Genomic DNA, 27151 nt, shown 5'->3' on the forward strand with positions numbered 1-27151 from the left:
TCCTGAAAAAGGGACATTTCTTTTTTTTGCTGAGTTTACATGAATATTACTATGCCAAATACAGTATACATTATACAGAGTTGTAGCCTCTGTAAAGGCACTTCTCCTGAACAAGAGCTGTTACCATGTCATCCTCACCCCCCTGCATCACTTGTAAAACCCTCAGGGCTGAAAGAGAAGGCTACCGTCGTCATTACCAGAGATGCAGCACCAGAGGAGGCTCCTGCAGCACCTGTGGAAGAAGGTAGAACTCCTGCTGGTCTACACGTGTACACACACACACCTTAACTGTGGTAGATGGTAAAGGTCATGAGAGGAAATGTATGTCATGGAACACGCACACTACCCACAGACACAGGAGAAGGCTCCAGTAGCACCGTACTGGATACAACAAAGGCATCTTCTACACTGTTCTCAACTGTACATAAACAATGTGACCAGTGGTTATTTTTTTGAAATACTCAAACATAGCCTACTACTTAATTTCCTCATTACAATTCCATTCAACATCCCTTTGTCAGATGTTTATGCAGTATCCTAATTGCTTAAACATGCAAGTTATTCATCACTATTCTCATTGAATTTGAACTGTGGGCTTGACTAGAAAAAACAGCATCCGTCTACAACATCACGAGCTGTTAAGGCCTTCCCGCAATGTACGTCGGATTCCGTCTTTTACGATTATTAGATGCCGCACTGTGTGACGTTAACCAATTTTAAAAATCTTGACGTCAACCTGGTCAGATTGTACGATTTGCTTCAGTTCATTTGTCACATTCTGTGGTTGGCTTGCAGACAAAATGAGGGGGGAAAAAACAGAAAATCACATTTTAGGATTTTTAAATACTTATTTTCCACCATAATTTGCAAATAAATTCCTTAAAAATCCTACTACAATGTGATTTTCTGGATTTTTTCCCCCTCATTTTGTCTGTCATAGTTGAAGTGTACCTATGATGAAAATTACAGGCCTCTCTCATCTTTTTAAGTGGGAGAACTTGCACAATTGGTGGCTGACTAAATACTTTTTTGCCCCACTGTACCTACCATGGTTTAAGTCAGCCGTTTCTATTCTGAAGGGCTACGGGTTAGAAATCTATATTTGAAGGAGCATACACTTTTTTTAAATTATTGACACACCATGGAAAGTCACCTCATAAAGTTAGTGCACTTTCTTAAATGTGCCGTAAGACATTTGGAATGTTCTGTGCGAGAAGAAAATGATGAAGTATGCCAGATAAGGCCGTAGTTCAAGTAAAAGGATCAACTGCGATCAGGATGGTCTTAACTGTTCCCCTCTACCCCCCTTATCTCTTTCCCCGCGTCCCTTTGCTTTAGCCGCACCAGAACCCGTTGTTGAAGAAGTGATCGAGGCCACAGAAGCAGAGGAAGTTGCTGCTCCCCTACCAGGTCTGTAAGCTTGAAGAAGATATTGAAATGGTCTTTTTTTTCAAGGAAAAAGTCAGCCAATATCATAGACATGTATCAGACATATATCACGTAGTGTCATTTTCAGTTATCAGCTAAGTTGCATAATGCTTTCACTTCCTTACAGAGCCTGAGGTTGTGGAAGAACCTGAGGTGGTTGAGGAGGAAGAAGAGCCGGAGGTGGATGAGCCTGAAATCATTGAGGAAGAGCCTGAGGTTCTGGAGGAGGAAGAAGAGCCTGAGGTGGATGAGCCTGAAATCATTGAGGAAGAGCCTGAGGTTCTGGAGGAGGAAGAAGAGCCTGAGGTGGATGAGCCTGAAATCATTGAGGAAGAGCCTGAGGTTCTGGAGGAGGAAGAAGAGCTTGAGGTGGATGAGCCTGAAATCATTGAGGAAGATCCTGCGGTTCCGGAGGGGGGGAGGAGGTCGCCCCAGTCGAGGAGGAGGAGGTCGCCCCAGTCGAGGAGGAGGAGGTCGCCCCAGTCGAGGAGGAGGAGGTCGCCCCAGTCGAGGAGGAGGAGGAGGTCGCCCCAGTCGAGGAGGAGGTCGCCCCAGTCGAGGAGGAGGTCGCCCCAGTCGAGGAGGAGGAGGAGGTCGCCCCAGTCGAGGAGGAGGAGGAGGTCGCCCCAGTCGAGGAGGAGGTCGCCCCAGTCGAGAAGGAGGAGGTCGCCCCAGTCGAGGAGGAGGAAGAAGCCGCCCCAGTCGAGGAGGAGGCCGCCCCAGTCGAGGAGGAGGAGGAGGCCGCCCCAGTCGAGGAGGAGGAGGAGGCCCCCATTGAAAAGGTAGAGGAAGCCGCCCAAGTCGAGGAGGAAGAGGCTGCCCCCATTGAAAAGGTAGAGGAAGCCGCCCAAGTCGAGGAGGAAGAGGCTGCCCCCATTGAAAAGGTAGAGGAAGTCGAGGAGGAAGTTGCCGCCATTGAGGAGGAAGCCGCACCAGTTGAGGAGGAGGTTGCTGAAGAGGCTGCCCCGGTTGAGGAAGTGGATTCTCCCACAGAAGAGGCTGTTGAGGAGGAGGCCGCTGAGGAGGAAGTTGCTGCATCAGTTGAGGAGGAAGTCGCTGTTGAGGAAGAGGCTGCCCCCGCAGAAGAAGAGGCTGCACCAGTTGAGGAGGAGGCCGTGGAGGAGGCGGAAGAGGCAGAGGAGGAGCCAGCAACAGAGGAGGGTAAGGAAAAATGATCCAGAACAGAACAAAAGGTTTTTAGTCCAGGGGTAGGCTTAATCCAGAGGTAGGCTTAATCTGGGTCCAGAAATTATTGAAAGAAAATCCTCTCAAGGCCTCGGTTTTTGCTGATGAGGTGTTTGTCTTCACACAGTTTAAAACGAGCACAGTTGAACACCAAGTGCTGCATTGCAGAAGTGTATGCACACAATGTCTTTTCTGATAAGAGTAGCTACATGTTTGTAGAGGTCGGGCAGTGGCCCCTTTCCCATCTAATCTTGGGGTAGTGGATAGGGCACTCACTTTTCTGTCTCTCCTATCTGCTTTTTGTGTTGCTCATGTCACCTCATTTTGTATTATTTCTTATTGTTTTTGCATTGTGGAGAAGGAACCTGCAAGTAAGCATATCGTTGGATGATGTATACCATGCGTATCCCGTACATACGACTAATAAAACTTGAAACTTAAGTCTCTCTGCTCATTTTGTGGATGAATTCGTCAATTCTCAATGTGAGGCTGTCATTCATTGTCTTTTGAAAAACAGTGTTCTAATACAACTTGTTCCTTTGCTCCACAGAAGAGCTGGTAGAAGAAACAGCAGCAGAAGATTCAGAACAAACAGAAGAAGCCGAATCAGAAGCTGAGTCAGAAGAAACTCAACAGGAGGAAGCTCTTCGGGAAGAGTTTGCAGGTACGTGTTGAGTGTGATTTTATGTACATGTACCTCCACTCAGTTGAGGGCAAGAATATTCAGATGTCATTCTTCAGTGCCTCCTCTCTCTCTCCGTTTTAACTAACTGCAACTGCTGGTTTTCTGTTGCAGAGGAAGCAGCTGAAGTAGATGAGCTGGAGGAGTTGATAGGTTGGTGATAAGATTATTTTAACTCCAGTCCAATGTTATTACTATGAACAGTTCTCCTGCATAAGCTTTCATGGTGGTCATTGACCCTGTTCTCTGAAAGCATGTCCAGTAAAAAGCATGTGTGTTGAAGCATTTTTATTTGATTTTTTATTCTAACTTTGGCTTGTTTCGTTTCAACAGAAGAGCTTTCCCAGGCAGAAGAACAGATGGAAGATGAGCCAACAGGTACACTTTCATTTAAAAACTTGTCAGAACGCAATTGCATCTTCTCATTCCTTTTTACTCTATTGTATGACTGCACAGCAGGAAGTTTAGAGTCAGACATTCAACAAGTTCAGAATCATCATTTCATAGAATCGACATTTCACAGCTGAATGCTGGCCTACTGTAATTAGTCCATAATCATTGTTTAATAGATAGTTTGCACTTTGGCTATTAACCAGCAGTATGGTTTCATGCCATCTAAGAAGCCCAGCTTTCTCAGTGAAGCTGACCTGTGGGCATGTATCCACAGCAGACACAAATAGGCGGTCTTTCTTTGTATGTCGTACAATAAGATATTCCTGACTTTGAAGCCCATGCCAGTGAGGAAACACGTGATTAGTAGGTAGCGTGTGCTCTAATATGTGTAGGCCACATGTAGTCTGTGGATTAATCCTATCAAGGTAGGTAGACTTAACTCTCCCTTGTGGTGAGTAATGAAGGCCAGTGAAGCTATTTGTAGAGTATGCTATAGCTCCCCCTTGAGGCTGGTTTATGAAACACAGCTTATGAAATGGCTCTCACAGGAGTCGACTAACTAGTCAACTCATTCCATGCATTTTTCATATCTTGATATTGTTTGAGGATTTTTGTTAAATGACTTGTGATGTGACTACAACTGAAATAGAAGGCCTCCATCCTGTTTTTGTCTGTTAGATTGTGTGGTGAATTCTTTATTATATGATGTATCAATCGTGTAAAGTGTTATATTGTCAAAATGTTTTTTCTACATGATGTAATTGTATTATGAATTCAATTGAATGGTAACTGCTTTTTTATTCCATCACTGTCACTTAGTGAGGTCAGTATCTTCTTTCCATAGAAACGCCGAGCCTGCGGTCTCAGCGCGGTAAGACTGATTGAGGACCAGCCCACATCGCATCCCACTGAGCGCATGCAGCCGCGCTTTCCCACCTCCAGAGAATGAAAAGCGCCATCACGGCCTTCAACACTCTCCTATTTGTCCTATTTCTCACTCGCATACCCAGAAACTTGTTTTTCTCACTTCCAGAACTTGTTAGATTTTTTCATTTACCCTATATATATTTTTTTCTTTTCTTTTTTTTCTTCTTATAATGACAAGTATCAATGAATTTCTCTTACAGATGTAGGTAGATAATGGGAGGGTAGCTTTTCGCTAATGGAATGTAGGTTGTTTTCCATTTCCTGTGTATAGCAAGCAGAGGTACATGTTGCTAGTCAAAGAACTTCACGTCTGAGCCGAGTTCAGTTTTTTGTTAAATGTGAAGATGCAAAGCTGCAGTTTTGTATTACCAGTATGTATTGAGTCTACATGTCAAGATGTTGCATATCTAGGGCAAAGTTATGCTGACAGGTGAACAGACGAGTCTGGTGATGTAGGGTGAGTGTGTGAGCTTCCATATGTGTATGACTGAGAATGTGTATAGATGTACACTACATGACCAAAAGTATGTGAACACCTGCTCGTCGCACATATCATTCCAAAATCATGGGCATTAATATGGAGTTGGTCTCCCCTTTGCTGCTATAACAGCCGCCACTTCACTCTTCTGGGAAGGCTTTTCTACTAGATGTTGGAACATTGCTGCGGGGACATTCTTCCATTCAGCCACAAGAACATTTGTGAGGTTGAGCACTGATGTTGGGCGATTAGGCCTGCCTCGCAGTCGGTGTTCCAATTCATCCCAAAGGTTTTCGATGGGGTTGAGGTCAGGGCTCTGTACAGGCCAGTCGTTGTTCCACACTGATCTCGACAAACCATTTCTATATGGACCTTGCTTTGTGCATGGGGGCATTGTCATACTAAAACAGGAAAGGGCCTTCCCCAAACTGCTGTCACAAACTTAAAGCACAGAATCTGCTAGAATTTCATTGTATGCTGTACCATTATGATTTCCCTTCACTGGAACTAAGGAGCCTAGCCCGAACCAATAAAAACAGCCCCAGACCATTATTCCTCCTCCACCAAACTTCACAGTTAGCACTATGCATTGGGGCAGGTAGCGTTCTCCAGGCATCCACTAAACCCAGATTCATCCTTTGGACTGCCAGATGGTGAAGCATGATTCATCACTCCAGAGAATGCGTTTCCACTGCTCCAGAGTCCAATGGCGGTCCGCTTTACACCACTCCAGCCAGCTTGTCATCGCGTATGGTGATCTTAGGCTTGTGTGTGGCTGCTCGGCCATGGAAACCCATTTCATGAAGCCTGGACGAACAGTTATTGTGCTGACAGCACGTACAGTTGACTGGGGCAGCTCTAGCAGGGCAAAAATTTGACTGACTTGTTGGAAAGGTGGCATCCTATGACGGTGCCACGTTTAAAGTCATTGAGCTGTTCAGTAAGACCATTCTACTTCCAATGTTTGTTTATGGAGATTGCATGGCTTTGTGCTCAATTTTTATTAACCTGCCAGCAACGGCAGTGGCTGAAATAGCTGAATCCACTAATTTGAAGGGGTGTCCACATACTTTTGTATATATAGTGTATGTTTGCCTGTGTGCATTTTATAGACTGTATGTCTATAAAACAATCCTATGAGCCATAGTTCTCATTAAGATGCGTTTGAGACTCGTTTCAATTTCAGTTTTGTTTGTTCCAACTCCTAGTACCTTGCTCTCACTGTTACTTCTTTAATACTGAAAGTGTTTTTGACTTACTCATACCTCCAGCCAGAACGGTGAACATCTAACGGAACACAGTGAGTTATCCCCAAGCCAGGCTTGTGTCCATTTTTTTACGATTTTATTTATTTTGTGGTCTTTTTTAAACTTTTTTTTTACTGTATTTGGGTTGGATGTAAACTCTCCAAATGGGAGAAATGTTGGCATATGCCATTTGTTCTGGGAAAAACAGATTTTTACCTGGAGACGAAGGAAGGGCATGTCTCAGAGTCTGGTAGTAACTCTTAGGTGCAGCTCAGTGTGGGCGTAGCTGTTATGGGTTAATGGTCTGACCCAACCCAGTCTCCTGATAAAACAGGCTGCTGTGCAGTGTCCCAGGTCCTCCAATAGATCTGCTCTCCACACGCACACATGTGGTCCAACAGGAACATGATTATTCAAAATTCATCATTCAGTACACGTAAACTGTAAAAAAAGATATATATATATATTTAAAGTCTGCGTCAGTAATGTTCATAAACTTTGGTTCCCTTTCTCTCTAAATGTACAGTTCCACTTTCACTTGTATATTAACTGGCTCAAGCCCCGGGTAAGTGCTTCATTTGGAACAAAGGTTTTTGAATGTCTGTAATTGTTGCTGATTTAGCAGACACCCGGACCACCTCTTTTTGTCCCTCTGCATGTGTTTCAGTGCGTGGCCCCCCCCCAAAACCAACTGTTCAAAGAGAAACACTGTTGTACATCTAGAAGGGAACTTGACAGTGTAACCTGCTCACTCTGTCCTAGCGACATCTAACTCGACTTGTGCTAGTATTTAATATTGATGTTGTCGTTAATGATGTTGTCATGGTTTGTTTTTACTACAAGGATGATGCTAGCTCATGCTTTGAACTTAAGGCTGTACGGTGAAGAAAAAGAAAAATGATTTAATTTTTTTCAAGGAAACTCAGTCGTGTGCTTAGTTTATGTTCCTCCAACGATGTAATGTTTCTGTGAATTCAGATGAGTGCGTTTTTGTTTGAAATTTTTCCATTGTAGAAGTTTTCTGTACATTGTGGTAATAAGGGGCCTGCCGGATGATACAATGGTGATAAGGTGATGGACTGTAGGGAATGCTGCAATGCAAATCTTCTCTGAGGAAACCAAATAACGGTTTGGTTCGATGTGCACGAAAACAAGTGGTTGCAATCTAGTTCTTAGGACTTATTTTGTCTTTTTTTTATAACACTAGTGGGTCTTTTTCTATTACCTAACACTTTTGAAGTCAATGTGAATTTTTAACGTGGTGTTAATTTTACATTATACAGAACTTTACAAGATAGATCTGTTCTAGATTTTTAAATAAAAATACACTTTTTTAGGATCAGACCTTTTTAATTATGAAAATTTAAATAAAAAGTGCTTCACTTTTTTCAAAGCCATATGTGACAGTTGAGGCTCTGCTGCTCAGAATGGACTGTACTCCAAGGGAAAGACATTCCACAACCAGCAGTAACCGAAAACATCACTACAATCTCAGTGTTTATTTTTTATTGCAGTTCACATATGAACAGGGGTTTACACACAAAAACATGTTATACATAGAGGTAAACAGCTGTATAGGCTAACAGGTTTTTAAATGATTGTGAAAATGCATTCTGTATGCAGAGTTGGACGGCTGTCACAGTTTCTATAAATCAGGGGTGTCGAACTCATTCCATGCAGGACCTAGTGTCTGCGGGTTTTAGTTTTTTTTTTCCAATGAGGACCTAGACACCCAGGGAGGAGCGAAAACCCGCAGACACTCAGCCCTCCGTGGAATGAGTTTGACACGTGCTGTAAATGTTCTGTTCGAGGGCTGCAATAAAGGTTTGGGACAACACCATGGTGTCGTTTATCATTGTGTAACTGTTTATTGGAATACCTTGACATGGGCATAGTTAGTCTGCCATCCCATGCATGATAACACTTCACTAAGGTACCCTTTAAAAGCCTGGTGTTGTCAATGTGATTTGCTTGTGTTTTATATATACCACACATTAGGAACACCTTCCATATATTGAGTTTTATGCCCTCCTTTTGCCCTCAGAACAGCCTGAATTTGTCAGGGCATGCTCTACAAGGTGTCAAGAGAATCCCACGGGGATGCGGGCCCATGTTGACTCCAATCCTTCCCACAGTTGTCCACAGTTGTCAAATTGGCTAGATGTCCTTTGGGTGGTGACCATTCTTGATACACACGGGAAACTGTTGAGTGTGGAAAAACCCAGCAGTGATGCAGTTCTTGACACAAACCGGTGCACCTGGCACCTACTACCATACCCCGTTCAAAGGCATTTTCAATATTTTGTCTTGCCCCTTCACCCACTGAATGGCATACATACATACATACACAATCCATGTCTTAAGGCTTAAAAATATTTTTTTTTGCCTGTCTCCTTCCCTTCATCTCACTGATTGAAGTGGAGTAAGTGACATCAATAAGGGATCATAGATTTCACCTGGTCAGTCTGTCATGGAAAGAGTAGGTGTTTAATGTTTTATATACTCAGTGAATTTCCACACTATGGAGTTGGAATAATACAGTGAAATTGTGAAAATGATAATGCCCTTTTAATGTAAGAGCTGTTTGAATAGCCTGCCTGAAATTCAGCCTGTTTTGGTGGGATGGAGTTTTGGTCTGCCTGGTGACATTACTAGGAAAGAGTTCCAAACCTCTGTCAATAACAGCTAGTTTTTAGTTCTCTCTCCACTCAGACCACATAGTGACACAGCTACCAAAATTCTTGCTTGAGAAATTGCTTTGTTAATAAAGAAGCAATTTTTCTTTTTTACCATTTTAATTGAAAACAATCACAGTACTTGAGTAGTTCTTATTAAGATGTGTTTGAGAAGTAGAAATAATTTGATCTTGAGATAAAATGGCTGCTTTGGACCTTTGAAGGGCAACTTCGCCACTTAACATTTGGGTTGTTATTATGACTTATTTAGTGGTGATGTCCTACACCGTTTTAGTGTAGTTTTCATGTTTATTGACTGTTTAGTCGCGAGCAAAAACCAGATATTGCTTCTCTGTGAGGTTTTCAAGTAGAATCCCTGAGATAACTAAGAAAGTAAATTATGGACAGTCATTTTCAGCTATTTATATAACCTGTCTATAGATTTCTGATCATATTGGAACTCCCTGCTACATGTTGCTCTGGTTGTCTTCAAATAACATTTTTTAAATAGACGCTCAAAAACCTATAGTATGATATTTATAGTTGGCTTGCTACAATATTTTTCTGTTGTTCAAGGCTCAAACTCCCATGATTCCATTCGGCACAACCACTTCCACCGTCACTGTCGAAGTCGCAGCTTTGGCAGCCGTTGCATTGCGCCCTTTCCAAAGAGAGAAAATAGTAATGGTGTATTTTTAGTAGGTACTAACTCCGCCATCGTTCGTTGGACATAGCCCATGGATTAACGCAGAAAATTAGGTTTAGCAGATTTATATGTTGTGTTCTATCTGACAATCTTCATCAGCTAACTTCACTTTGTGAATTTTGAAGAATTTATGTAGTACTAAAAACAAATCCCATAAAGGCTTCTTAATTCATAACGTTCATGTTACCTGACCTCTTATCTCAGAACAAAACGTATATTTAAAAAAGCCCGTGTTAACCTCTGACTTTATTTTCGGTGTTTATTCCCGGAACCCTATTCTTTCCCCATAGGGATGGCTGAACAGACCAGATGTAATTTATTTCCGGGGTTTAAGACTACAGGCGAGCGAGCCTATATTTTCGTAGTAAATGACTTGTCAAATTCACATTGTTGTATTAGTTCCAATATGCCTACAGTGTTGTTGGCTGCTGGTTGCTTGGACAGTAGCTAAGGCTGTAATTGGCAGATAATTTTTGAAAACACTAATACAGAGGCAACAGGGTTAGCTACTTAGCTAGCGTTGTCAATGTTAGCACCAAAGATGCAGAAGTCTTCAATCATGAGACTATGACTCCGTAGTGATGTTCCTGTACATTTAATAATACATGTTGTTTGGACTGTTGTTTAAGACAGTCGCTAATATTAAACTGGGGTGAAATTGTTGTAATCTATTATTTCAGATGTAGCCGTCTGCTAGCTAGCATGCTAGCTAACCGGCATCAGACACCAATTTATTGTTGGCATCTAATATCGTCTCATTGTTCAACCTGAAGCCGTACTATTATGGCTGACTCTGTAAAACAACATGCATGCAAGCATTATAATACGATTATAACCCAAGAGCAATGTGAAATGCACTCAGAATTTATGACAAACTTAATCTTGGTTTGATTACCTGCTATATGGTGTGGAGTCCGTCGACTCCATTACTGGATGTCAAGCTTCGATCTACTACTAAATTTCTGTATTTTTGCAACGGAGGAAACTATTCTCCGTAGTCTATTTCGAGAACAAACATATTTCACAGCAAAGAGAGAGAGATATAGGGGCATAGGTAGGCATATCGGCCACCAGGCAGCACAACAGAACCGTGTATCGGTAATCAGAAGATGTAGGCTATCGCAATGCTGTTTTTCGCAATTTCTTGGCTTGCAATCTCTCGCGCAAATTAATTAAAGTAGGGGATATCAATGAGTAAGCTGAGCTATTTTACAAGCAACAGTCCGAAAACCAAACACTAGCTTTTTTTGCTGGAGTGAGAGAGGATGAGAACCGTACACGTAGGCTATATCTTGGGAATCTGTATCTAACAATGCTTCGTAAATTCACCCAAACTATATTCAAGTATATATTAGGCTATCAGTGAGTATGGCTCGGCTATTCTTCATAGTACCAGTGAATTGAAGTTGAACCTCGCCAAATGCATGTTTAATTAGGCCTAAATATGCAATAAAAAAGTATTGCCTATAGTTTATTTAATGAAACCCTGGCTGGCTGTTGATGACCTAGGTCAGGGTTCTCCAACCCTGTTCCTGGAGAGCACCTTCCTGTAGGTTTTCGCACCAACCCCAGTGCCCATGTGACAACAATTTTGGACCCCCATGCAGGCATATGCAACTGTCGGCCTTGTAAAAATTTTTACTCACATCTGTCATCACCTATGTTGATTGATTAATTCCAGTTAATAATTTTGGATTAAATGAATAGACAGCCCAGTCAGCCCAATTTTGAATATAAACCAAATTGGATCACAATCACATTTTCTCCTGACACACAAATGGACTAGAAATACATGAAGTTACCAATTAGTTACCCTGACCAAACGGACAGTGCACATAGGCTGTATGCACATGCTCTTATTAGTAGCCTACAGTTGATCAGACTGAAAAATGGTCTCGTTTTCATACCATATAGCATGTCAGATCACTAACATTTAGGTGTAGCCTAGGCTGCTGCAACATTTATGCAATGAGTTTTTGCTTCTTTCTGTCCAGAGTGATTGTGTTATCATCTTTGCTAAATAAATACCGGAGGGAAAAAATGCACTGCGTCAACCTCTCTTTAATCTAACTTTTGATGGATGATGGGATGGAAACTATCAAATAATTCTGAATTGATTTTGACATCCCAGAAAAGACAGTAGAAAGTTCTATATGTTCAACAAGTAAAGCATCATAACTTGCAATTACCTCTGCAAGCTGTCACTGATTTCCCCGGTACTACTTCTCATTCCGTGCACCAGTTCTGGAGTTCTAGTCACCGGCATCTAAGCTTCACTGAACTGTCTCATTACTCACACCTGGTCCCCATTCTCCCCCGAATAGTAATTGTATATTTAGTGCCCCCTGTTCACCATTGGTGGTTATTGTGCCCTTGGTCTTGTGAGTACCTGTACATTGTGGTTTCAACTTTTGTGCTGTGTGTATTGTGTACTCGTTATTACCTGTGTATTGTGTCACGTGTATTTATTAAAGGTTTAACCTCGCTCTTTTGTTTGGGTTACATCCCTGTGTTTTTGTATGCGTGTTTGTTTTGGGCTTCCCCCTGTGCCTTTCATGGCATGTTGTATTTTTGGGTGGAGTATTAAAACCCCATATTAGGTATTCTTGCTCCTGTCTCCAATCATTGATACCATGTGACAGTATTACCGACCCTAACACAGAACCCAAACCGGCTTCATGCAAAAATATATTTTGTCCCCCCACACCAAAGGCGATCAAGACACGCAGGTTAAAATATCAAAACAAACTCTGAACCAATTATATTAATTTGGGGACAGGTCGAAAAGCATGAAACATTTTTGGCAATTTAGCTAGCTAGCTTGCACTTACTAGCTAATTTGTCCTATTTAGCTAGCTTGCTGTTGCTAGCTAATTTGTCCTGGGATGTAAACATTGAGTTGTTATTTTACCTGAAATGCACAAGGTCCTCTACTCCAACAATTAATCCATTCTTATCTTGACTCTATATTGCGATTGGCAGCTTTCATAAATTAGGTGCATTACTGCCACTGACCTAGATCATCTTCAGTCATCCACGTGCGTATAACCAATGAGGAGATGGTACGTGGGTACCTGCTTCTATAAACCAATGAGGCGATGGGAGAGGCAGGACTTGGTCTCAGCTCTTCAAATGTCGATGCCTGCGTGAAGGCCACATGTGTTCTCCACAACTACCTGCAGAGGTCATTCCAGTAGCCGCTCCGGATGAAGACGGGCACTCCAAATGGTTCCCTTCCCTTCCTGTCACCAGGGCAGGTGCCAACAACGCCCCCAGACAGACACTGCAGGTGAGGGAGAAGCTGACCACCTAACTTCTCATCGCCAGCAGGTGCAGTCCCATGGCAGTATGCCGTGGCGTGAAACGGCTCTTAGGAGCCCCCTAACAACCAAGGTTATTTTAAGAACCATCCTCCATTGTCCATAAAATAGCATTTTTTCCCCCCAGATTATTTTTTCTCCTTGTCTCTCTTCATTTGGAGGTTATACGGCGCACAGTTAGTATGATAACAATGTGGAAAGGGTAACCTAGGGTCCATATAAATAGTACAGTTTACCACCATCTTCACTGGTCTGACAAAATGCAGGTGAAAAAAAAATTAGGAAGTGTTTTTACTTTCATCTTGTCTTTGATCTGCAAAGGTGTAGGGAAGAAATAAGAAGATTAAGTCTAATTAAACAAATTTAACAACTGACTAGGAAACATTAGAATGAATCACTATTCAAGTACAGGAAAGAACATGACAGGTACGTGTGTTGTAAAAAGGTTACAAAAAATAAAAACAATTGAAAAAGGTGTTTGCGTGTAAAAATCAATGTGCAATCTGTAAGAGAACAACAAGAGCATGTATTTTTGGCACAACTGCAGACCGATACAGGGACTACTCAAAGCCTAGATGTAGTAGAAGAGCTTCAGACATGGCCATAAAGAGAGAGAGGGCAGGGCACTGGAGATCTGATGTACAGAGAGGAGTGGAGGAGAGGTGTGTCTGAGAAAAAGTGAACATGTAACCACAATACAGGTAAACATACATTTCACCTTTAGTCTTGTAAAATAACAAATGCATCCGAATTCTCCAGTGTGTCAGTTTCAATTCAGTCAATGTTCATGCAATCTATGTACAACTAATAATGAATGCTATCCTAAGTATTGAGAAATTACTAACCAGGACATAACAAGTGGAATAAGGACAGTTGGAAAATCTTGTTGCATTTCCTTGATTCCCGTGGGGGGGGGGGGTACTGTCACAGATTCCCGCCAATGATTCTCATTCTGTGCACTAGTTCCGGAGTTCTATGTCACCGGCCTCTAGGCGTCACTGAACTGTCTCATTATGCACACCTGGTTCCCATTCCCCCCCTGATTAGTAATTGTGTATATGTGCCCTCTGTGCACCATTGTCTGGCCGGTTATTGTTCCTATGTCGGTTGGTCTTGTGACTACCTGTGGTTTCAGCTTTCGTGCTGGGTGTATTGTGCACTTGTTATTTCGGGTCTCATCCCGTGTATTGTTATTACAGGGTCCCATGTATTTATTAGAGGTTTAACCTTGTTTGGGTTACATCCCTGTGTTTTTGTATAAGTGTTTGTTTTGGGCTTCTCCCCGTGCCTTTCATGGCATGTTGTATATTTGGGTGGAGTATTAAAAAACCCTATTACGTATTCCTGCTCCTGTCTCCAATCATTTATAAACTCTGCAAAAAAAGATATGTTCCTTTTTCAGGACCCTGTATTTCAAAGAATTTGTAAAAATCCAAATAACTTCACAGATCTTCATTGTAAAGGGATTAAACACTGTTTCCAATGCTTGATCAATGAACTGTAAAACAATTAATGAACATGCGGAATGGTCGTTAAGACACTAACAGCTTACAGGCGGTAGGCAATTAAGGTCACAGCTATGGAAACCTAGGACACTAAAAGAGGCCTTTCTACTGACCCTGAAAAACACCAAAAGAAAGATGCCTAGGGTACCTGCAAGGAGGCATGAGGACTGCAGATGTGGCCAGGGCAATAAATTGCAATGTCCATACTGTGAGATGCCTAAGACAGGACGGACAGCTGATCGTGGCAGACCACGTGTATCAACACCTGCACAGGATTGGTACATCTGAACATCACGATCTAGAAGAAAAAACATCTGAACATCACACCTGTGGGACAGGTACAGGACAACTGCCTGAATTACACCACACAATCCCTCCATCAGTGCTCAGACTGTCCGCAATAGGCTGAGAGAGGCTGGACTGAGGGCTTGTAGGCCTGTTGTAAAGGCAGGTCCTCACCAGACATCAGCGGCAACGTCGCCTATGGGCACAAACCCTCCCTCACTAGACCAGATAGGACTGGTCTAGTGCTCTTCACTGACGAGTCAAGGTTTTGTCTCACCAAGGGTGATGGTCGGATTTGCATTTATTGTCGAAGGAATGAGCGTTACACCAAGGCCTATACTCTGGACCGGGATCGATTTGGAGGTGCAGGATCCGTCATGGACTGGGGCAGTGTGTCACAGCATCATCGGACTGAGCTTGTTGTCATTACAGGCAATCTCAATGCTGTGCGTTACAGGGAAGACATCCTCCTCCCTCGTGGTACCCTTCCTGCAAGCTCATCCTGACATGACCCTCCAGCATGACAATGCCACCAGCCATACTGCTCGTTCTGTGCGTGATTTCCTGCAAGACAGGAATGTCAGTGTTCTGCCATGGCCAGCGAAGAGCCCGGATCTCAATCCCATTGTGCACATCTGGGACCTGTTGGATCGGAAGGTGAGGGCAAGGGCCATTCCCCCCAGAAATGTCAGAGAACTTGCAGGTGCCTTGGTGGAAGAGTGGAGTAAGAACTGGAAAATCTGGTGCAGTCCATTAGGAGGAGATGCACTGCAGTACTTTTTATTTATATTTACCCCTTTTTTCTCCCCAATTTCGTGGTATCCAATTGTTGTAGTAGCTACTATCTTGTCTCATCTCATCGCTACAACTCCCGTACGGGCTCGGGAGAGACGAAGGTTGAAAGTCATGCGTCCTCCGATACACAACCCAACCAGCTGTACTGCTTCTTAACACAGCACGCATCCAACCCGGAAGCCAGCCGCACCAATGTGTCGGAGGGTACACCGTGCACCTGGCAACCTTGGTTAGCGCTCACTGCGCCCGGCCCGCCACAGGAGTCGCTGGTGCGCGATGAGACAAGGACATCCCTACCGACTAAGCCCTCCCTAACCCGGACGACGCTAGGCCAATTGTGTGTCGCCCCACGGACCTCCCGGTCGCGGCCGGTTACGACAGAGCCTGGGCGCGAACCCAGGGACTCTGATGGCACAGCTGGCGCTGCAGTACAGCGCCCTTAACCACTGCGCCACCCGGGAGGCCCTCACTGCAGTACTTAATACAGCTGGTGGCCACACCAGATACTGACTTATTTCTCAGTTGTTGAATCTTATGTTCATACAAGTATTTACACATGTTAAGTTTGCTGACAATAAACGCAGTTTATAAGAGGATGTTTATTTTTTTGCTGAGTTTATATGTATTTAGTATTTTCATTTTTGATGTAGGGATGTAAGGTTTTGATAATTTTGTATAATATAAACAAAATACATTAAATATAACAAATTAAACAAAACAAATTAAAATAAGAACACCGCAATAATGCTTTGCAGCACAACCCCAATACACTAGGTTCATGATCCTAATCCTATGACTGGATGGACAACATGTCAGTTCATACTGCAAAAGCTTTGATTGGTTGGAGGTCGTCCTCCAGAAGTGGTCATAATTACCATGTAGGTCTATGGAAGGAGTGAGGCCTAAGAGCCTCCTAGGTTTTGTATTGAAGTCAATGTACCCAGAGGAGGACAGAAGCTAGCTGTCCTGGTGCTACCACAGAGAGTGCTGAAGTTACTTTATACCTTCATTGCAAAACAGTGTGTTTTAATCAATTATTTGGTGACATTAATATATTTAGTATAGTTTTATCTAAAAAGGATAACTTTTTTTGTGTTTTCACTATTTTTATTACATTTCACTAAGGAGGATGGTCCTCCCTCCACTGGTGTGTGTGTGTGTGCGCATCCGTGTTGTGGGAGTCGACTCCTTTTGACTCCAATCACAGGAGTCGGGGTCGACTCCAAAAAACCTGGAGTCGTGCACCACCAGCCAGCTAAGCTAACTAGGCGGAGCATTGCATCATTGGAGATTAAATGCACCCTTGGAATTGTAGTATACTTTAGACAAAGGCAATGCAGAAGCTTAAAAAAATACAAAAACAAGGAATATACTAAATACTAACAGCATAATAACTGGTTATAAACGGGTTCATTAACCATCTCTTCTTAGAAAGAGGAATCATCAGAAGCAGTCATTGTTTGTAATTATTTCTCTAGCCATCTCAGATAGACAGTGCACGGTAACATAGCTCCCATGAACCTGTAGAAACTAGTACCCCGTTTTAAAAAGCCTGCCTTAGAGGGTTGGTACACAATTGGATAAAATAATAGAGCTCCAGTCAGGCAGTAGTCTTCACAAAGCCAAGGAAAAAATGTCAACCTAGATATCCTGCAATGTTGTGACAGATGGGAACATCATTGAGACAAGTCCAATGGCTCTACTGAACAATGCCAACCATATCTACTTCCTGCTAGCGTGATCTTGCAATCGGCGAAACACAAAGGCCACACTAATTGCTACAAAACATGACTCCGTTCATTTTTAGATCAGACAGCAGGCTCAATCAACCAACGACGTAATTGGTTGAACTCTCCCAGCACGAAAATGCAAAAATACCACTATCGTGCATAATAATGCAAGTTGAAGACTTAAGACAGGATCCTGATGTTATCTCCAACCTAGCTTGTAATGACCTAGACAGAGCGACCTCTGAGACCGGTTCTGGATCAGCGAACCACAGCTCAGAGAGGGCTCAGAGTGAAGCGCCCTGTTCATCAGCTAATATGCAGGAGCTCCTCTCTAGGGTTCTGAAAGCTCTGGATATTAATCTAGACCCTAACAGCTGCCCGGGAAGAGTGTATATTCCTCAGTGCCCCAAGTTCTTCAATAAACTGCGTCAAACTTGGGCTTAGGTGAACTCGGTCCTCCCAGACAGGCAGATCATTAGTAGGTCTCCCCGCTGTCCTCCGGGAGCTCATTGGGTTGCTGACGATCACACCTTCATGACCTTGGCAATGGTGGCTCACCTCATGAATGAAACCACTCTTCTGCAGGCATACCTACACAATCTGATAGCTTGCCTGTCCACCGATGGTGGCCCTGAGCTGACGGCTGAAATGACTCAGGTGTCCACATTCCGCTCCCTATTAAACGCTGAGATGTCACGTGCTAATGGAAAAGCCCTGCATACTGTCATCTCATCTATTGTTGGCTCTCACAGACAAAGATGTCAGCCTCCGTGAAGAAAACATTTATGGAGCTCCCCATCTCCACAGGCCAAGTTATTGGTCCAAGTGTGGACGCCATTTTGGACCAAACGGCGAAGCTGCAGAAGCACAGAGAGACCCTGCAGTCTTTCATGGGTCCCTCTGCACCGCGTTACCCTACCCAGAGACCATTCAGTCTAGACCTCAGCTCTCCCCTGTCATGAAAGGCCGCTTGGACCCACCCCCAAACCAGCCACGCCCTGACCAGCCACGCCAACACCAGCACAGGCAGCGGCATAACAAGCACTGTCCCTCTGCTCCGAAGATAGACGGGCCACCTCACTCATCCTGATGGGTGTTGTCACGGCCGCTCCTCTGCAGTGCAGGGGCGGTTCCTCCTGCAGGCAGAGAAGGGTCGTTAGTGGTTGGAGTCACATGGGCTCAAAGTATTTAAACTGTTTCACTAATCACTCGTCTCTCTGCTCCTCCAGGTATGATCCTGTTTTGTTTGTTCCTTTGTAGTTTTGCATAGTTTTCACTCAGTCTTTATTCACACACACAGATTCACGCATCCCTGCACTTTACATACACCTTACATTATGATACTTTCACACCTCATTCCTTTTTCTTTGTTTAAAGTTAATAGTTTTGGTTTACAATAAAGAACCTTTTTGATTGGCCTATACCTGTTGTTCGTGTCCCCTCATTTTTGCCACAGGCTAGGAGCCGGCCTGTGACAGTGTGGCCCCAGCATCGGCCACTTCTTGTGGAGTCCCCCTGGGTGCTGGATACCATACTACAGGGGTACAAACTCCAGTTTCAGAGGGGTTTGGTGAACTACAACAACTGACCCCCTGAGAAGCTCTCCCTTCTGGAGAAGAATGCAATCAGACAACTGTAACCACCAAAACAGCTCAGTGGGTTCTATGGAGAATATTTCCTAGTCCCCAAGAGGGAAGGCGGCTTTCACCCCATCCTGGACTTGAGGCCTTTCGACCAGTGGTTGAAAACCCACCCCTTCAAGATGCTATCTCCGTCCCGCATCCTACAGCCTATCATTCCAGGCCAGTGGGCTGTCGACATTAAAGATGCCTACTTCCACGTTCTCATTCACCCGGCTCACATGAAGTTACTGCGCTTTGCATTCAGCGGCATAGTGTACGAGTATCAAGCGTTACCTTTCGGCCTCTCCCTGGCACCAAGAACATTCACAGAATGCATGGATGCCACTCTAGCACCCCTAACATCACAAGGGATGATAGTACTAAATTACCTAAATGACTGGCTAATCTGCGCTCAGTCACGTGAACAGACAGCAGCAGACACAACCTCTCCTGAGGCACATCTCAGAGCAAGGCCTCAGGTTGAACATGCAAAAAAGCCACCTGGTCCCCACACAAACTTTGATGTTCATGGGCATGCGGATCGACTCATTTCTATTGAGGGCTCCCTCTACCAAGAGAGAGAGTCCAGAAAATTGTAGATCACCACAATCCTTTTGTCCAAGACCAGAAGATGACTGTTCTTCATTGTCAGAGACTAATAGGTCTCCTCTCCGCAGCCTCTCTTTGACCCCATTAGGCCTTCTACACTTGAGATCCCTGCCAAGGTGGTTCAATGCTCAAGGTTTACATCCCAAGGAACACAGGTATTGTTGCCTGACTGTGTCCAAGGAATGCACACGAGCACTGGCAAGATGGTGATCCCTGAATTTCCTTTCAAGTGGGATACATCTGGGCAGAGTCCATCGTAGGAAACTGGTTCAAACAAATTCCCCCTTGAGACTGGGGAGCAGTATTGAGAGGGAGGGTGGCCAGCGAGACATGGAACCCCAGCTGGTCCAAACTCCACATCAACATGCTGGAGTTGAGAGCAGTCCAACTAGCTCTGCTCAACTTTCTCATACAACTGCGGGATAAACGTGCTGGTACAGACAGACAGCACCACAGTGGTAGCATAATAAACCACCAAGGAGGTCTGGGCTCCATCTGCCTCCACCAGATGGCTCATACCCTTCTGCTGTGGTCACATAAGAATCTTGCCCCACTACAAGGGGTATACCTCCCAGGGGTCCTGAACACTGCAGCGGACATGCTGTCCAGGGAAGGCCCTACGGAAGAGGAGTGGTGACTACATCCCCGAATAATGTGGGGATTCTTTGGGAAAGCGGAGGTGGATCTGTTGGCCTCAGAGAGAAACACACAGTGCTCCCTCTGGTTCTCGATATCCAACCCCTCCTGGGCCACTTGGCCTAAATGCAATGAGAAAGAGGCCATACACCTTCCCCCTGATCCCGCTGTTTCCAGTGACTCTGGATTGAATGTTTGCCCCAAGATGGCCGAGACGCCACTGATTCAGCAAAATACAGTCACTCCTAGCGGGGACATCATGGGAACTACTTTAGCCTGTGACAATAGGTCCGGCATCTGAGATCACATTGTGGCATCTGAATCCCTCCCATCTGCTGCTGTGGGCTTCGCCACTGAACAGCGTAAATAGTCTGGTTTAGATCTTGAGCCCTCTGTTGTTAATGTCTTACAGAGTGCCAGGGCCCGGCACACAACGTCAACGTATGACACAAGGTGGCCCGTGTTCTGCCAGTGGTGTGGGGAGCAGGGGGTTGCTCCAGAATCTTGCTGCATAAAAACTGTGCTCCAGTTCTTGAGGTCTTTGTTCGATGCTGGCAGAGTTGCATCCATACTTAAGGTATATGCAGCTGGCATTTCAGCATTCCATGATGAAGAGCAGGATGGTCTGATTGGCAGACAAAAGGTTTTTTGTAAGGGAATCTGTTGAGTACTGTTAGACCTCCCTTCGAACCGTTAGATGCTATAGACTTGAAATATCTCTCTTAAGACAGCATTTCTGGGTTGGCAAGCTCCATGCTTTAGCTGTAAGTGATGAGTGTTATCATCTAGGCCGGGTAAGACAAGCGTTACTCTGCGGCCTTATCCTACCTACCTACCTAATCCTAATCCTGCCGCCAGGAAATGGTGCTGACAGCCTTGTACACCTCCATGCACCCTGGGGCTCTTGATGTTGATGTACGCGCTCTGTGTCCTGGGAGATTCCTAAATGCGTACATGGAGTGGACTCAGGCGATCTGTCGCTCTGATCAGCTGTTTGTGTACTTTGGAGATAGGCTTACCCTGTACTCTCTCTCAAAACAACGGTTGTCACATTGGATTGTAGACACTACCCTGCAAGCATATAGCCTAGCTGGCCGCCCAGCCCCATCCTCTGTGGTAGCGCACTCCACCAGGGGAGTTGCCACCTCCTGGGCACTGCTTAAGGGAGTCCCTCTCTCGGACATATGAGCGGCTGCCAGCTGGTATCGCCCAGTACCGTTGCAATGTTTTACCAGGTAAATGTGGCTGACCCTCACGGTGTGAGTTTAGATGTGCTTGGTGCTACCCTTCCCTCCCAACAGTAACCTGTGGTTGGGCAGGGTACTGCCTTGAGCAACTGTGGTGATGTGTTGTTCTAGGCCAGTGGTTAGCCTTCCTTTTTGTCTGGACTTGAGCTATTGATAGTGAAGTGCAACATTGTATCAAATCATCACCTCGTCCTGCCAGACTCTATAGCGAACTTACATTCTATCAACTAGCCTATTCCGGGCCCTCAGAGTTTCCTGCGCCAGTGAGCTCGGGACAGAATGGCAGTCAACTCCTACTCATTCAAGGTTGTTTTAAAAAAAACTATTTTCTACATTGTAGAATAATAGTGAATACATCAAAACTATGAAATAACAAATATGGAATCATGTAGTAATCAAAAAAAGTGTTAAATAATCTAAATATATTTTATATTTGAGATTCTTCAAATAGCCACCCTTTGCCACACTCTTGGCATTCTCTCAAACAGCTTCACCTGGAATGCTTTTTCAACAGTCTTGAAGGAGTTGCCATATATGCTGAGCACTTGTTGGCTGCTTTTCCTTCACTCTGCAGTCAGACTCATCCCAAACCATCTTGGAGGTCAGGTCATCTGATGCAGCACTCCATCACTCTCCTTCTTGGTAAAATAGCCCTTACACAGCCTGGATGTGTGTTGGGTCATTGTCCTGTTGAAAAACAAATGATAGTCTCACTAAACCCAAACCAGATGGGATGGTGTATCGCTGAAGAATGCTGTGGTAGCCATGCTGCTTAAGTGAATTCTAAATAAATCAGACAGTGTCACCAGCAAAGCACCCCCACACCATCTCACCACCTCCTCCATACTTTACGGTGGGAAATACTCATGCAGAGATCATCCATTCACCCACACCACATCTCAGAAAGACAGCAGTTGGAACCACAAATCTCCCATTTTAACTCCAGACAAAGGACACATTTCCAACAGTCTAATGTTCATTGTTTGGGTTTCTTGGCCCAAGCAAGTCTCTTATTATTATTGGTGTCCTTTAGTAGTGGTTTCTTTGCAGCAATTCGACCACGAATGGCTGATTCACACAGTCTCCTCTGAACAGTTGATGTTGAGATGTGTCTGTTACTTGAACTCCGTGAAGCATTTATTTGGGCTGCAATTTCTGAGGCTAGTAACTCTAACATGCTAACCAAACCGGACGTCCGCACATTGATTTTGTTCACCAGCACGAGAAGTGACCAGGACACGTAGGTTGAAATATCAAAATAAACTCAACCAATTATATTAATTTGGGGACAGGTCAAAAAGCATTAAACATGTATGTCAAATTAGCTAGCTAGCTTGCTGTTGCTAGCTAATTTGTCCTGGGATATAAACATTGGGTTGTTATTTTACCTGAAATGCACAAGGCACAATTCATTTCTCATCTCTCCTCCTTCCTTCAGGCTTATTTGTCTTTGGACTTTTGTCTTTGGACCAACTTTACAGCATTACTACAACCGACTGGAGTGCGGCCCTCCAGTTAATCTTTCAAATCACCCACGTAGGTATATGGTATATGTTCCTAAAAACCAATGAGGTAATGTTGAGTGTACCTTGTCACAACACAACTGATTGGCTCAAACGCATTAAGGAAAGAAATTCCACAAATGAACAAGTCACACCTGTTAATTGAAATGCATTCCAGGTGACTACCTCATGAAGCTGGTTGAGAGAATTCCAAGAGTGTGTCAAGGCAAAGGGTGGCTATTTGAAGAATCTCAAATATAAAATATATTTTGATTTGTTAAACACTTTTTTTGGTTACTACATGATTCCATATGTGTTATTTCATAGTTTTGATGTCTTCACTATTTTTCCACAATGTAGAAAAATAGTAAAAATAAAGAAAAACCCTTGAATGAGCAGGTGTTCTAAAACTTTTGACTGGTAGTGTATGTGATCATCTGATCATGATATTTTGCTCTTTCACATGGCTTGGTGATTATCGAGGCCGGGCGTGTTGGGAAGATTTTTCAAATACTGAGGAACTATCATTCTCAATGGATGTTTAAAAAACATACTTCGTTGACTTGTGTGAGGCAAAGTAAAAATTAGCGGTGTACGTGGTGAGTAAAGATGGCACTTACCAACAAATGCATGCATTCTTGAGAGGGACGCACCATATCTTCATCACATCCCCCTCCCCTTCTAATTGATGCAACATTTTCAATTATACTCAAGACATTATCCTCACACATATTTTAGACGCTTTTCACTGACCGCCGCAACTCAATCAGCTAGACCTATTGCCATGCGCACTACCAAATCGCGAGTTTCCCCAAACACAATAGTGATGTGAACTAATTCACAGCAACATCAGAAAAAATGTAGGAAGTGTTAGTGTTCAAATACTGGAGAGTCGAGACCAAATCACGGACGCTGGACAGAGTGGATTGCAGTTGAAACAAGGCAGTTTTAATGAGTCAAAGATATCTTGTCCTGCAGTTTAACGTGCACGGACCTATTCGCATAACTCAGTAGGGAGTTAGGTGAAAAAGGGACCTAGACATTGGTTACAGCAAATTTTATACATGGAATATGTAGGTGGAGTCTTGTCGTGTTGGTCTTCTGAATGGTCCCGAAGGGTTGGAGGCGGATCTGCTCTAGCCAGAGCAGGAGCCCCTTTGGTGCAAAGCAGAGTCTTCGGCTCTGGGCACCCGACCAGTAGAGGGGGGATAATGTGTGTGTGTTTATGCAAGAAGGTATTTGTGTGTCAGGGGATCGTAAGGTAGGGAGAACTGAGAGGGGCAGTTTTATGGCTGGGTGTGTGTGTTCGTGCGATGGAATGTCTGTGTTTCCTGGGGTCGTGAGACAAAAGAGCTGAGGGGGGCTGGGTGTGTGAGCTGGTTCCTGTTTTAGCAGGGGTACGTAAGATGACTTGAGTCAGGCGGTTTGGCTTGGCGCTGTATAATATATGAGCTATGTGTATGAATGTCTACACATATATATATGACAGAAGCTAATGATTTTCTGTGGCTAAATCATGCTCCTGGTGAAGTAGTGCGTATTTTGAACGATTTTATTTAGACCGAAGTAATTATATCATTTTGGCGAAACATCAATTTACTTTAGGGCAGTCCAGCATTCTAACAGTGCACCGTGCACTCGCCAACTTTTATGTCCAATTCACAGTAGGCTGAATCCAGAGATCTGTATATAATGACGAGATGCTCATACCTCCGCCCTAACAATGGGACTCTCTGTCCCAAAGGCAGGAAGGCAGGTTTAGGACTGCATATTGTTCTCATATAATCAAATTTTATTTGTCACGTGTACCTAATACTTACAAGCTCTTAACCAACAATGCTTTGAGGTTTTAAGAATAATAAGTGTTAAGTAAAAAATAAAAAATAAGTATTTAACAAAGAATTAATCAGCAGCAGTAAAATAGCATTAGCGAGGCTATATACAAGGGGTACCGGAACAGAGTCAATGTGCGGGGCACCGGTTAGTCGAGGTAATTGAGGAAATATGTACATGTAGAGTTAAAGTGACTATGCATAGATAAATAACAGACAGTAGCAGCAGCGTAAAAGAGGGGTCTGAGTAGCCATTTAATTAGCTGTTCAGGAGTCTTATGACTTTGGGGTAGAAGCTGTTAATTAAGAAGCCTTTTGGACCTAGACTTGGCACTCCGGTATTGCTTGCCGTGCGGTAGTAGAGAGAACAGTCTATGACTAGGCTGACTGGTCTTTGACAATTTTTAGGGCCTTCGTCGCCGGGGACTCCGGGCCGTGGATCGTCGCCGGGGACTCCGGGCCGTGGATCGTCGCCGGAGGCTCCGGGCCGTGGATCGTCACTGGAGGCTTCGTGCACGGAGCAGGCACAGGATATACTGGACCGTGGAGGCGCACTGGAAGTCTCGAGCGTAGAGCCAGATCTGGTTCCCTCCAGACCTGACTGCCCTCGACCAGCACAAAAACATCCTGTGGCGGACTGCAATAGCATTGAATAGTCCCAGCGATATGCAACTGTTCAGGGAAGTCAGGAACCAATACACGCAGTCAGTCAGGAAAGCAAAGGCCAGCTTTTTCAATCAGAAATTTGCATCCTGTAGCTCTAACTCCAAAAAGTTATGAGACACTGAAAAGTCCATGGAGAACAAGAGCACCTCCTCCCAGCATTTCTCAACGGCTGGCCATGCCTTCCTCCTGGCTACTCCAACCTCGGCCAACAGCTCCACCCCCCCCCTCCCCCCGCAGCTACTCGCCCAAGCCTCCCCAGCTTCTCCTTTACCCAAATCCAGATAGCAGATGTTCTGAAAGAGCTGCAAAACCTGGATCCGTACAAATCTGGTCTTGACAATCTGGACCCTCTATTTCTGAAACTATCCGCCGCCATTGACGCAACCCCTATTACCATCCTGTTCAACCTCTCTTTCATATCATCTGAGATCCCCAAGGATTGGAAAGCTGCCGCAGTCATCCCCCTTTTCAAAGGGGGAGACACCCTGGACCCAAACTGTTACAGACCTATATCCATCCTGCCCTGCCTATCTAAGGTCTTCGAAAGCCTAGTCAACAAACAGATCACTGACCATCTCGAATCCCACCGTACCTTCTCCGCTGAGCAATCTGGTTTCTGAGCCGGTCACGGGTGCACCTCAGCCACGCTCAAGGTACTAAACGATATCATAACCCGCCATCGATAAAAGACAGTATGTGCAGCCGTCTTCATCGACCTGGCCAAGGCTTTCGACTCTGTCAATCACCATATTCTTATCGGCAGACTCAGTAGCCTCGGTTTTTCTAATGACTACTTGCCTGGTTCACCAACAACTTTGCAGACAGTGTTCAGTGTGTCAAATCGGAGGGCATGCTGTCCGGTCCTCTGGCAGTCTCTATGGGGGTGCCACAGGGTTCAATTCTCTGGTCGACTCTTTTCTCTGTATAGATCAATGATGTTGCTCTTGCTGTGGGCGATTCCCTGATCCACCTCTACGCAGACGACACCATTCTGTATACTTCTGGCCCTTCCACTGTGCTATCTAACCTCCAAACGAGCTTCAATGCCATACAACACTCCTTCCTTGGCCTCCAACTGCTCTTAAACGCTAGTAAAACCAAATGCATGCTTTTCAACCGTTCGCTGCCTGCACCCGCACGCCCGACTAGCATCACCACCCTGGATGGTTCTGACCTAGAATATGTGGACATCTATAAGTACCTAGGTGTCTGGCTAGACTGTAAACTCTCCTTCCAGACTCATATCAAACATCTCCAATCTAAAATCAAATCTAGAGAGTCGGCTTTCTATTCCGCAACAAAGCCTCCTTCACTCACGCCGCCAAACTTACCCTAGTAAAACTGACTATCCTACCGATCCTCGACTTCGGCGATGTCATCTACAAAATATCTTCCAATACTCTACTCAGCAAACTGGATGCAGTTTATCACAGTGCCATCCATTTTGTTACTAAAGCACCTTATACCACCCACCACTGCAACCTGTATGCTCTAGTCGCCAGACCCACTGGCTCCAGGTCATCTACAAGTCCATGCAAGGTAAAGCTCCGCCTTAGCTCAGTTCACTGGTCACGATGGCAACACCCACCCGTAGCACACGCTCCAGCAGGTGTCTCACTGATCATCCCTAAAGCCAACACCTCATTTGGCCGCCTTTCCTTCCAGTTCTCTGCTGCCTGTG

The 27151-nt window shown here is 44.4% G+C and overlaps 1 protein-coding gene and 1 long non-coding RNA gene across 2 annotated transcripts; one reads left to right on the plus strand and one right to left on the minus strand.

Moving 5' to 3' along the window:
- Positions 1-202: 202 nt before the first annotated feature.
- On the plus strand, positions 203-5240 carry LOC112259588 (probable serine/threonine-protein kinase kinX). Its single transcript, XM_042329579.1, has 8 exons — positions 203-269; positions 1339-1410; positions 1556-1833; positions 1941-2589; positions 3164-3277; positions 3410-3448; positions 3629-3673; positions 4533-5240. The coding sequence occupies exons 1-8, from the start codon at positions 203-205 to the stop codon at positions 4571-4573; spliced, it is 1305 nt and encodes a 434-aa protein (XP_042185513.1). The 3' UTR covers positions 4574-5240.
- Positions 5241-7290: 2050 nt separating this feature from the next.
- LOC121847457 lies at positions 7291-11111 on the minus strand. Its single transcript, XR_006084321.1, has 2 exons — positions 10617-11111; positions 7291-8542 (listed from the first exon to the last, which is right to left on the minus strand). It is a non-coding gene; the product is annotated as an uncharacterized LOC121847457 (long non-coding RNA).
- Between the last annotated feature and the right edge of the window lie 16040 nt (positions 11112-27151).

The sequence above is a fragment of the Oncorhynchus tshawytscha genome, linkage group LG10 (genome assembly GCF_018296145.1).
Source record: "Oncorhynchus tshawytscha isolate Ot180627B linkage group LG10, Otsh_v2.0, whole genome shotgun sequence".
Taxonomy (NCBI): Eukaryota; Metazoa; Chordata; class Actinopteri; order Salmoniformes; family Salmonidae; genus Oncorhynchus; species Oncorhynchus tshawytscha.